The following is an 11,726-nucleotide window of genomic DNA, read 5'->3' on the forward strand; positions in this document are numbered from 1 at the left end:
TTTGAAAACTGGCACAAGACAAAGATGCCCTCTTTCACCACTCCTATTCAACATAGTATTGGAAGTTCTGGCCAAGGCAATCAGGCAAGAGAAAGAAATGAAGGGTATACAAATAGGAAGCGAGAAAGTCAAATTGTCTCTGTTTGCAGGTGACATGATTGTATATTTAGAAAACCGCATCATCTCAGCCCCAAAACTCCTTAAGCTCATGAGTAACTTCAGCAAAGTCTCAGGATACAAAATCAATGTGCAAAAATCACAAGCATTCCTATACATCAATAACAGACAAACAGAGAGCCAAATCACGAGTGAATTCCCATTCACAATTGCTACAAAGAATATTAAATACCTAGGAATACAGCTTACAAGGGATGTGAACAACCTCTTCAAGGAGAACTACAAACCACTGCTCAAGGCAATAAGAGAGGACACAAACAAATGGAAAAACATTCCATGCTCATGGATAGGAAGAATCAATATCATGAAAATGGCCATACTGCCCAAAGTAATTCATAGATTCAATGCTATTCCCATCAAGCTACCATTGACTTTCTTCACAGAACAAGAAAAAACTACTTTAAATTTCATATAGAACCAAAAAAGAGACTGTATAGCCAAGACAATCCTAAGCAAAAAGATCAAGATCAAAGCTGGTGGCATCATGCTACCTGACTTCAAACTATACTACAAGGCTACAGTAACCAAAACAGCATGGTACTGGTACCAAAACAGATATATAGACCAATGGAACAAAACAGAGGCCTCAGAAATAACACCACACATATACAAGCATGATCTTCAACAACCTGACCAAAACAAGCAATGGGGAAAGGATTCCCTATTTAACAAGTGGTGCTGGGAAAACTGGCTAGCCATATGCAGAAAACTGAAACTGGACCCCTTCCTCACACCTTACACCTTGTACAAAAAATAACCCAAGATGGATTAAAGACTTAAATGTCAAACCTAAAGCCATAAAAACCGTAGTAGAAAACCTAAGCAATACCCTTCAAGACATAGGCATGGTAAAGACTTCATGACTAAAACACCAAAAGCAATAGCAACAAAAGCCAAAACTGACAAATGGGATCTAATTAAACTAAAGAGCTTCTGCATAGCAAAAGAAATTATTATCAGAGTGAACAGACAACCTACAGAATGGGAGAAAATTTTTGCAATGTATCCATGGCAAAGTCTAATATCCAGAATCTACAAAGACCTTAAACAAATTTACAAGAAAAAAAACAAACAACCCTATCAAAAATTGGGTGAAGGATATGAAGAGACACTTCTCAAAAGAAGACATTTATGTGACAAACATATAAAAAAAAAAACTCTTCATCACTGGTCATTAGAGAAATGCAAATCAAAACCACAATGAGATACCTTCTCACACCAGTTAGAGTGGCGATCATTAAAAAGTCAGGAAACATGCTGGAGAGGATATGGAGAAATAGGAATGCTTTTACACTGTTGGTGGGAGTGTAAAGTAGTTCAACCATTGTGGAAGACAGTGTGGCAATTCCTCAAGGATCTAGAACCAGAAATACCATTTGACCCAGCAATCCCATTACTGGGTATATACCCAAAGGATTATAAATTATTCTGCTATAAAGACACATGCACATATATGTTTATTACAGCACTGTTCACAATAGCAAAGACTTGGAACCAACCCAAATGCCCATCAATGATAGACTGGATAAAGAAAGTGTGGCCTATATATACCATGGAATACTATGCAGCCATAAAAGGATGAGTTCATGTCCTTTGTAGGGACATGGATGAAGCTGGAAACCATCATTCTCAGGAAACTAACACAGGAACAGAAAACCGAACACTGCATGTTCTCACTCATAAGTGGGAGTTGAACAACGAGAACACATGGACACAGGGAGGGGAACATCACACATGGGGGCCTGTCGGAGGGTGGGGAGGAAAGTGGAGGGAGAGCATTAGGACAAATACCTTAAAACCTAGATGACGGGTTGATGGGTGCAGCAGACCACTATGGCAAATGTATACCCATGTAACAAACCTGCATGTTCTGCACATGTATCCCAGAACGTAAAGTACATTAAATAAAAATTTTTAAGTATGCAGCTCCTTCCCACTCTCTTGCTCCTACTCCAGCCATGTGATGTGTGTGCTTCCCCTCTGCCTTCTGCCATGATTGTAAGTTTCCTGAGGCCTCCCCGGAAGCCAAGGAGATGCCAGCAGCATGCTTCCTGTACAGCCTGTGGAACCGTGAGCCAATTAACTCTCTTTTCTTTATAAATTACCCAATCTCGGGTATTTCTTTAAAGCAGCGTGAGGACAGACTAATACATTTTCTTCACTGCATTTATAAGGATAGAGAAGAAAACAATGAACATGCAAAGACTGGAAAGAGAGGAAGGAAGCGTTAATACAGGGTAGAAAAGGAAGCCAGAGTTCTAGATATAATTCTGAGACTCAAGTGTAGTCAGGGTCTGAGCTTCACCTGGGTTTCCACAACTGATAGTAAGTATCAATGAATAATAATAGGCAACAAAGCCCAGAGACAGTGAGACATAATCAAGAGCTAACGGAAATGTAGAGGAAAATAAAGACAGAAATGGTTACTTTTCAGTAGGAAGAAGATCCCAGAAAGCACCAGTAGGAAAGTGGAAATGTGGGACAGGAAGGGATAGTAGCCAATGCAAGTTGCATTAATGAGCACATTACCACTGTATACGGTGATAAGGATGTTCCCACTGCAGACAGCTGGGTCTCAGTCCTGCTGGGGACTCAGCAATTTGTATGCAGTACATCATAGAGTTGTCTCACTTGGTGGACAACTTGATAAGTTGTGGTGTTTATCCATAAGTCCTAACTGACATTGATTGAAATCTGCTCCTAGGATATCAGTTCTGACAACTTCAGACTGCTGCATGTGCTACCTACTTTTGTAGTCAGATAAACCCTCTGACAGAGAGTTATGAGTGGCTGAAGTAAGACATCATACACATGCATGGAAACAATAAATGGTAGGGAGCTGTTGAAGAGGCTCTGAAAGCGTCTTTATGAAAGGCACACGTCAAGTATCAAAGACTTATTCAAAGCTGATCTACGTGGCTTGGGCTAGGATGAGGCTAGTGAGAAGCCCTAGGCACCTCACTCTTAAGAAAACACTCACTCCCAGGGTCACCCACCTACAGGATCTGCACTTGGGTGACCTGAGAGTGAGTGCCTCCTTAAGCTGTGTGCTCTAGATGCCCCACCTGCCTCACAATAGTCCCAGCTCTGCTGGTCTACTGGGAGAATGACAGGCTCCCTGTTTCAGCAATGATGAATGGAAACAGTGGACATGCCAGATATCCAGGAGACTCTGTGCCCCCAAAAAGATGGGAAACAGTAAAAGCCGGGTCTCTTCCCTACGAGAAAAAAAGTAGGCTGGCATGAAAGAGGTTAAAAAGCAGATCCTATCCAGTAGGGTAAGACTCGGGTTATTGTCTTTCCCATATACTCCGGAAAGCCAACTCCAGAAAGTTTAAATGAGTTAGGTGAGGTCCTATAGCTGGTTAATGACCTAACCAGATATGCAGCCTGCTCCTCTGTAGCCTTCTCACCACCCAATGATTCGCTTTTTTGCTGACCTCATGATGCTCTTGAGAGAAGATAGAATAACTAGAACTGGTGATACCAACATAGACGACTAGACTAAGCCTCCTAATAAGGCTAATTTGAAGATAGTGCAAAGGTGTTCATCCTCAACATACCAGTTCACCCTCAAGTCCTTCAATAGCTGGGAAAGCCCTCCTCTCTCAGAAAATGGTAAGACTTTGCCTTCAGGTTTTTCTTGCAGACTGGATCTGGGGCTGGTGCTGGCCACATGAATGTCTAATTAATGGACAGATGATGAGAACAGCTATCATGTTATTTGTTCTGGGGCAGGAGACTCTCTGGGCCTATTTTATATGCGGAAACGTCCTTAAAGGGCAAAGGCAACTAAAGATTAGCTCAGTAATCAATTTTAGAAGTACAGTCAGGCCTCAGGGACTAAAACATCCCTCCCTTCTTAGAGCATGGCAAGATATTTCACATCATAAGGCCCTGCTGGAGGCACATAACAGCAGAAAGTAGAGTCGGTAGGAGAAGTATTGCCAACCCACAGCTCAATGGGAAATGTTTCTGTCTTTTTAAATCGTAACGATGGGGCCCACCCTGAGCTTCCTGATTTGTGAAGTCTGAGTGATTTCCTCTGTGTGCTGAGAGGAAACAGCCTTCTGCACTCACAGCCGAAGGGAAAGCAGCAGGTTGGGGCTTCTTGTGGCCAACTTCAGAGCCTGTCACCAGGAAAGGTGAGCCTGAGCCTGGGAGTGGTGGGGGCTGGGGGTGCTCTGAGAACCAGAAAGAACATGATTCCTAGAGTGTTTACTGCCTGAACACTTGCATCATGCAGGCATCATGCAGGCAAGCAAGATCTGGAACAATCAAGGACATGCTTCCAGGTTTTTAAGTAGGCAAAGTTCAGAGGAAATTTTAGGATCATCTTCTCCAGCTCTGGAGCACACATGTTCTTGGTGAGAAGTGAAACCTGTCTCCTCCCACATTCCCTTAACAAAGTAAGAAAAGAGTGTGCTGGAACCACCTCCAGTAATAAAATACAGTTTGAAAGGCATTAAACATGCCTCAAGCTCCCTATTGAGCAAAGGCAAAAGATATTTCTGTGGCCCCATAAGCCATCTAACCTTGGAGTGAGTTACAACGTGACAAGACTGGGTACATTTGAACTCTCCTCCTCACTGTCCACAGAAGGGGCCCCTGAGGAGACATCTGAGATTAATATCTTGGTCTTCAACCCCTTTCCCTGCATGGTCCCTTAAACATCTGCTCCCTTAATTCAAGCTTCTCCTGCTCCAGCCACAGGGACACCTCAAATTCCCATCTGTACAATAAAGGGGGGTGCAAAAATGACTGATGTCCAAGTTCTGAGCTGTGGACATCAGAAACATTTAATTCATGAATCAGAATCTCTGAGGATGGATCCAAGAGATGTACATTTTTAAAGAGCATTCAAGTAATTCTGAGAAGCAGCACTTTTGAGCGGTGAAGAACTCAATAAACTTTGTGGTCTCTTAAAGTGTTAGTAATATAGGATTCTGTAAGTGTACATTCCTCAATGATTAAGGGCCATTTGTCACCTCAGAGTTCAGCTGGGTCTTACTTTCCTTTAAAAAAAAAAAACTATTTAAAATCATTTCAACCCCTCTTCCAAACTATGGAAAATTCCAGTGGCCTATCCAGAATTCTGCAGCACACATTCTCATTTTCTTGGTTGACAAGGACATTTTGCTTCATCTAAATTCTTTTCTCTGAATCTTGCAACTGTTTCTTCGTTTCTGCTCTGATGTCATTTATGATCGTCTGTTCATTCCTACACGCAAAATAATTATCACATAAGGCCCATGGAGTGAATTTTATTGAAGGCTTTGGGGAGGGCCAGTAGAGTTCCTGCAGAAACAGAAACAGCTCTAGATCTAATATGAGGCAAATCTGTTCTCCAAGTCCTTCAATCAAAGAAGTTACTCAGCCAGCCTCTCTCTGTGTCCTTCCTTCATGTGTGGTGCCAATGGGAGGGAACACAGGTACCCGAGTGACCAGGGTGCAAGACACAACGAGTTTGACATGGATGGTGAGGCACAGACAGATGGTCGGGGAGGATCAATAGTCCTAGGAGGGGAAGCCGAGTGGGTTGGAAAGGCCCTGAAATCTGCTGATTGTGAAGTAGCTGACCGAGTGTGGGATTGTCTGGGAATGAGGCTGGAAACGCAGATGCGGGGAGAAGTGCATTTGTGTTCAGGAGCTTGTGTGATCAGGCAAACTGGATAACAGAGTGTTTAGCTGTATTACACAATGTTAGATTTCAGCATAATCATATTTGGAAGGGAAACAACTTCAGGAGTTGAAGGGAAGTGTTCAAGTCTCTCCAGCACGAATATATTTAGACATCTCTAGACAAACCAAATTATTTGATTTTAAGAAAACAGAGTCAGGGGCCCTCCAGATCTACTTGGGAGATCTGTTCAATTTCCAAAAGAAAAATCCCAATTTTCTTCTTTTTTCCCAGGTCAGCCACTTAGGTGGGTGCCTAAGTCACTGGGCAAATTTTCTGGTTCTGAGGGTTTACCTAAACTTCCCCCAGCTGCTGAATCCCCTGATATCTCTAGCTTATGTCAGTGATATAGAATCACCCGGGGAAAAGTAATACCTAAAGCCCATTGGCATTGAGTAAATGGTATAACCGACCCTCTGCTTTTTGCTTTTGGAGTTCCTGAAAAGACAAATCCAACCTCACCCAATGTTCTCACAGCATCCTACCAACTCAAGGGCAGGGTGTTGGCCCTTCCAAGGCCATTCTCTCAAGTTCTGATATAATCCTTACTTAAAGAAGGATTAGCACAATGTATTACATTTGACTAAATTTACCTGTCTTCTCTCTAGCCACATGCCCTTCTGCCAAGACATACACCTAGATTTTTAGATCCTTGCAAGCAAAAACCATGTCTTTTCACTGTGCTGTCACCAGCTCTTTGGACTTTGCCTGACACCCTGTAGGTGGTTACACCTATTTGAGGAATAAATAAATGAATTAACAAATTGTGTTTGGGACTCTTCCAGATAAGCATGGGAGGAAGGAAGATGGCGACAGATGAAGAAAATGTCTATGGTAAGACCATATCTCTACACCTCATACTTGCCCCCCCTAGGCTTGAGCTTAGGGTAATAAGGAGAATGGGGCTTCCTCAAGACTGAACAGAGATAAGTTCCAGAGGTGTCTCAACCCTGGGATGAAACAGCACCAGCCCTGAGATTTGCATTTTAGCTGGATCTCTGCTGTGAGAAGTTAAGTTCTGTGACTAGCCTGCTCCTTTGGTTCCACAGTATAAAATAAGGATAATAAACCTACTCCGATCACCGCAGAAGAAGTGCAGAGGGGATTAAATCATGCACTACCGTGAACATAATTTGTGAGGTAGAATGTTTAGAGAACAAGCATAGAGGGTTAAAACATATATTCTTTTTAGGCAGCCAGTTTAAGAGAGAAAGAAGAGAGGAAGGAGAGAAAGAGGGAGAGAAGGAGGGAAGAAGGAAAGAGGGCTTATCTCACCCCCTCAACAGTCCTCTGAGAAACAGGCCTCTATTATCACTCCCACTTTTGCCGAAGAGGCTTAATACTTAGATTATGCAACTTCCCCAAGGTTACACAACCAGCACATGGTGGGGCTGTGATTCAAACCAAGGTATCTGGGACTCCACACAGCTCTTCACTACCAGGCAGTACTGCCCCCACTGCCTGTCTCTGGGGACGGTCTCTGGGAGAATATTTCAGAGTCCATCGAAATTTTCAAATATGAAATAAATATGTCTGCATATGTGTGGATGACCAGAAATGTCAGATGAACTATTGGGCTGGACTGATAAAGAAGCATTTCTATGATAATCAGCTATAGTTGAAGCATCTACCGGTGCAGGCAGACAACCCAAATACAAAAGGAAAAGGTGGAAATGAACGCCCAGGGGTTCAAATCTCTATTCTTAACCACTTATGCTAAAGGCAAGAAGATTCCAGTTCCCAAGGGGAAGTTAGTTAAACTTAAGTAAGATTATAACACTTGGTCTCACAGGTTTAGAAGAGAACACTCAGTCCCGGCAGGAGTCCACGCGGAGGCTCATCCTTGTTGGGAGAACAGGGGCCGGGAAGAGCGCCACTGGGAACAGCATCCTGGGCCAGAGACGGTTCCTCTCCAGGCTGGGGGCCACGTCTGTGACCAGGGCCTGCACCACGGGCAGCCGCACGTGGGACAAGTGCCACGTGGAAGTCGTGGACACTCCGGACATTTTCAGCTCCCAAGTGTCCAAGACAGATCCTGGCTGTGAGGAGAGAGGTCACTGCTACCTACTCTCGGCCCCCGGACCCCACGCGCTGCTCCTGGTGACCCAGTTGGGCCGGTTCACGACCCAGGACCAGCAGGCAGTGAGGCAGGTGAGGGACATGTTCGGGGAGGACGTCCTAAAATGGATGATCATCGTCTTCACCAGGAAGGAGGACCTGGCCGGGGGCTCCCTGCACGATTACGTGAGCAACACAGAGAACCGGGCCTTGCGCGAGCTGGTGGCCGAGTGCGGGGGCCGGGTCTGTGCCTTTGACAACCGGGCCACCGGCTGGGAGCAGGAAGCCCAGGTGGAGCAGCTGCTGGGGATGGTGGAGGGCCTGGTGCGGGAGCACAGGGGCGCCCATTACTCCAATGAGGTGTACGAGTTGGCGCAGGAGCTGAGCTGGGCAGTCCCCGAGGAGCGGCTCCGGAGGTTGGCGGAGCGCGTGGCCGCCAGGGTGCGTAGGAGGCCGTGGGGCTCCTGGCTGTCGGCCGGGCTGTGGAAGTGGCTGAAGCCCCCCAGGAGCTGGAGGCTGGGCCTGGCCCTGCTGCTGGGGGGCGCGCTCCTGTTCTGGGTGCTGCTCCACTGGCGCTGGTCGGAGGCTGTTGAGGAGGTCGGGCCTGACTGACAGCGCAGGTCCTAAGACTGAAGGCAACTTGGTTAAGAGAGGCTGAATTCTTGGAGCTGAAGGGAAAACTTCATTCCAACGGAAGGAATCCTGTAGTTTCAGGCATAGTTTTAATGACTCAGAAAACTTTGAATGCTGCATCATCTTTGCAACTTTGCCAAGGCTCAGAGTTCACTTTTTAAGTTTTTAACTCATTTTAAATGATGTGTATGCAGAGTTTTAAAATAAATGCGTCTAACAATAACTTCCTTTGGTAGTTTTGGTAGTCCAATGTCAAGTAGCTTGTAGTGGGGACAAATGCATGGCACAGGGAAAACAAGTGCCATTATTTTCGAGCTTTTTAAAAAATTTAGACTGCCCCACCTTGATAATTTTCTAGTTCTTATACATGGGTAGATAGGTTCCTTTGTGATCCTTGTAGACTTTTAGCATCCATAAAAGAAATGTGGGGGTTACACATGTGAATGTTACTTCTGAGACATCAGTTTATAGTACAATGATTTACTACCAAGAAGATGAATGTAATTGTACTGTTACAAAGTGGAAAATAACAGTTTCCACTTTTCTAGAACATATTATGGTTCATGGCATTCCAAAATGAAGTAAGGGCCGGGCGAGGTGGCTCACGCCTGTAATCCCAACACTTTGGGAGGTCGAGGTGGGTGGATCACCTGAGGTCAGGAGTTCGAGACCAGCCTGACCAACATGGCGAAACCCCATCTCTACTAAAAATACAAAAATTAGCCAGGCGTGGTAGCACTCGCCTGTAATCCCAGCCATTCAGGAGGCTGAGGCGGGAGAATCACTTGATGCAGTGAGCCAAGATCATGCCACTGCACTCCAGGCTGGGTGACAAAGCAAGAATCTGTCTCAAAAAAAAAAAGAAAAGAAAGAGTAGGATATTGGGAAAATAACATATAATATCTTCTATATGGTTATTCATATTTTTATCACACACACACACACACAGTCTGTATCTCGAGCTCCTCTCTGGTTATGGAGAAGAGGCAGAGCGCCAGGTGCATAGGCTGAGACTGCAGACACCTGAGCATCCTATGCTGTGAGGCGAAAGCATCCGGTTTTTTCGGGATGGGCCTGTCCAGGAAGGTTCTTGAATGCCACGTGATTAGAAAATGTGACGCTGACTGGTTGTGCGAATCAAACAATAGGACGTCCTTATTTCTATTTCTGAGCATAATGAGAACCCTTTAAGGGAACTCATTGTCTTTAAATCAGCCAACCTCTAGTGAGGTCATGGAGACACGGGAAGCAGGTATTCACATTAGCTCCATTCAAGAGGAAGAGGAGGAGGAAGGGAGTGTGCTCAGGCGCCCTAGGGTCTTCCCCAGCACACGTTGGGAAGGAGGGGTCTGCAAGCATGCGCACAATTGCCAGGTCAGGCTAAGGACTGCAGGAGGTTCCAGGTGGGTTGCGGGCTTCGGGCAGGCTATGGTGAGGGGTCCTGAGGGCCTTGGTGACCGCTGCAGGGAGTTGGACTTTTTGAAGCGTGGCTCAAGAAAAACCCATGTTTAATTCCTGCCTTTCGCTTCCTCAGCAGCCATACTGGGCCCATGCAGGGGCCTCGAGCCAGGGAGGGATCCTTTGATGACCGGAGAGGACAGCAGGGAGGGCACAGCGTGGTCGTCCACGGCCACTTGCGCACGAGCCAGTGCTGCTGGTGGTGTTAGACAACAACTTTTATCAAAGTGGTTTAATGTACAGCAGCAACAAAGCTGCTTTGTGGAGCGGGGCTCTGCACAGGCAATGTGCCCAGAGTAGCAGCTCGGAAGCAGTTCTGCAATGATATTTATACCCACTTTCAATTATATGCAAATTAAGGGGTGGATTATGCCAAAATTTCTAGAAAAAAGGTGGTAACTTCCAGGTCGTAGGATTGTTGCTATGGAAAGGAGCCAAAACTTCCAGGGGTTGCCTTAGCAATGGTAACCTGACGTGGCACTGGTGAGTTTGTTTTATGGAGAGACTCTTTCACCTCTTCCCTTTCAGCTCGTCTTCAGTGTGGTCTGGAGCCCAATCCCCACCTCCAGAGTCTAGTCCTGCCTCCTACCTCGGTAATAAAAAGTAGTAGTATATGGTTAATTGTCAAATACATTTGCAAAGTGTAATCAAAGATATATTACCAGTCTGAATCTCAAAATGTGCTATCATCTTTGAATTTGAATAATGTATTATTAAAGAAGTTACAGTTTTCCTTTACACTCAATAACATTTCTTTAGTGGTTTTCTTTTTCAGATACTTTGATTATGATCTTTTTTTTTTTTTCATCTTTGTAACCCCGTTATACAACCCAGTGCCTGGCATATAAAGTGAGATCAACAAATGTTTGGAAAATGAATTGTAAAGTTGACTTTCCTGTACCTTTTTAATATTAGATTTGTAACTACCAGACTTTTGACCATTTTCTAAATTTTCTACCATAGATAACAGAAAATTCTTTCGTGCAAGTGTGCCATTGTATTAATGATATTCTCCTGCCCTAAGGAAATTTACTTCCCTTCAAGCACAGGGTCCCCCAAATTACTGTATTTCCACCTCTTTCAGCTTATTTTATCCTTTTCTCCTACTACAGAACAGTTGGCATTCACCATTCTCTTCAGTAAAGTCTTTTTTTAGGCTGTGGCTTAAAGGATGCTTTTTCCCCCATAACTCAATGTTAGGCCTTGTGACCTCACTTATGTAATTTGAGTGATTTGATAGCACAAATCAATTTTATATTTAAATTACAGCATAAAACAGCACTGCTTCCTGTAGGAAAAACTTGCTTGCTAATTTTAACCAGACACAGTAAAAATACTGTCCAATACCTCAAAAATTGTATGAATATATATCCATTTCAATTGTCACCCTTCCTCTCCTCTCCTTTTATCTCTTGGAGGATAAAAATGTATGGGTCCTGTGCTGATGATGTTTCTGTTCATATTTTTATGCCCTGGTACCTGGATCAGCTTTTGTTCTACACAAAAAGACTTGTATCTGGCTTATTTCTGAAAGCTAGTGTTGGCCATGATGAACTTTTAGAGCAAAAGATTTCAGGCAGAGTAGATTCTTACATATTCGTACACTATCAATATTCAGTTCCAGCCCGCACAGTAGCCCTAACAAATACCAGTGCTCCTTCCAGAGATTCACCTATGGATTCAGTACCCCAGAAGAGAATTCCTGTAAATTCTTGGGGAA

At 44.3% G+C, this 11,726-nt stretch overlaps 1 protein-coding gene across 1 annotated transcript; it reads left to right on the forward strand.

Annotated features, from left to right (window-relative positions):
• The first annotated feature begins 4,216 nt into the window (after positions 1-4,216).
• Positions 4,217-11,446, forward strand: GIMAP1 (GTPase, IMAP family member 1). Its single transcript, XM_009243417.4, has 3 exons — positions 4,217-4,322; positions 6,643-6,691; positions 7,650-11,446. Exons 2-3 carry the CDS (start codon positions 6,649-6,651, stop codon positions 8,525-8,527), a joined length of 921 nt encoding a protein of 306 aa, XP_009241692.1. The 5' UTR covers positions 4,217-4,322; positions 6,643-6,648; the 3' UTR covers positions 8,528-11,446.
• The last annotated feature ends 280 nt before the right edge of the window (positions 11,447-11,726 follow it).

This window comes from Pongo abelii, chromosome 6, assembly GCF_028885655.2.
Source record: "Pongo abelii isolate AG06213 chromosome 6, NHGRI_mPonAbe1-v2.0_pri, whole genome shotgun sequence".
Classification (NCBI taxonomy): Eukaryota; Metazoa; Chordata; class Mammalia; order Primates; family Hominidae; genus Pongo; species Pongo abelii.

What these genes read in the sequence shown, in the direction of transcription:
- GIMAP1 (XM_009243417.4), top strand. Translation starts at nt 6,649, where the DNA reads ATGGGAGGAAGGAAGATGGCGACAGATGAAGAAAATGTCTATG. An exon ending in AGATGAAGAAAATGTCTATG is followed by an intron (nt 6,692 to 7,649) that starts GTAAGACCATAT and finishes TTGGTCTCACAG; the next exon opens with GTTTAGAAGAGAACACTCAG.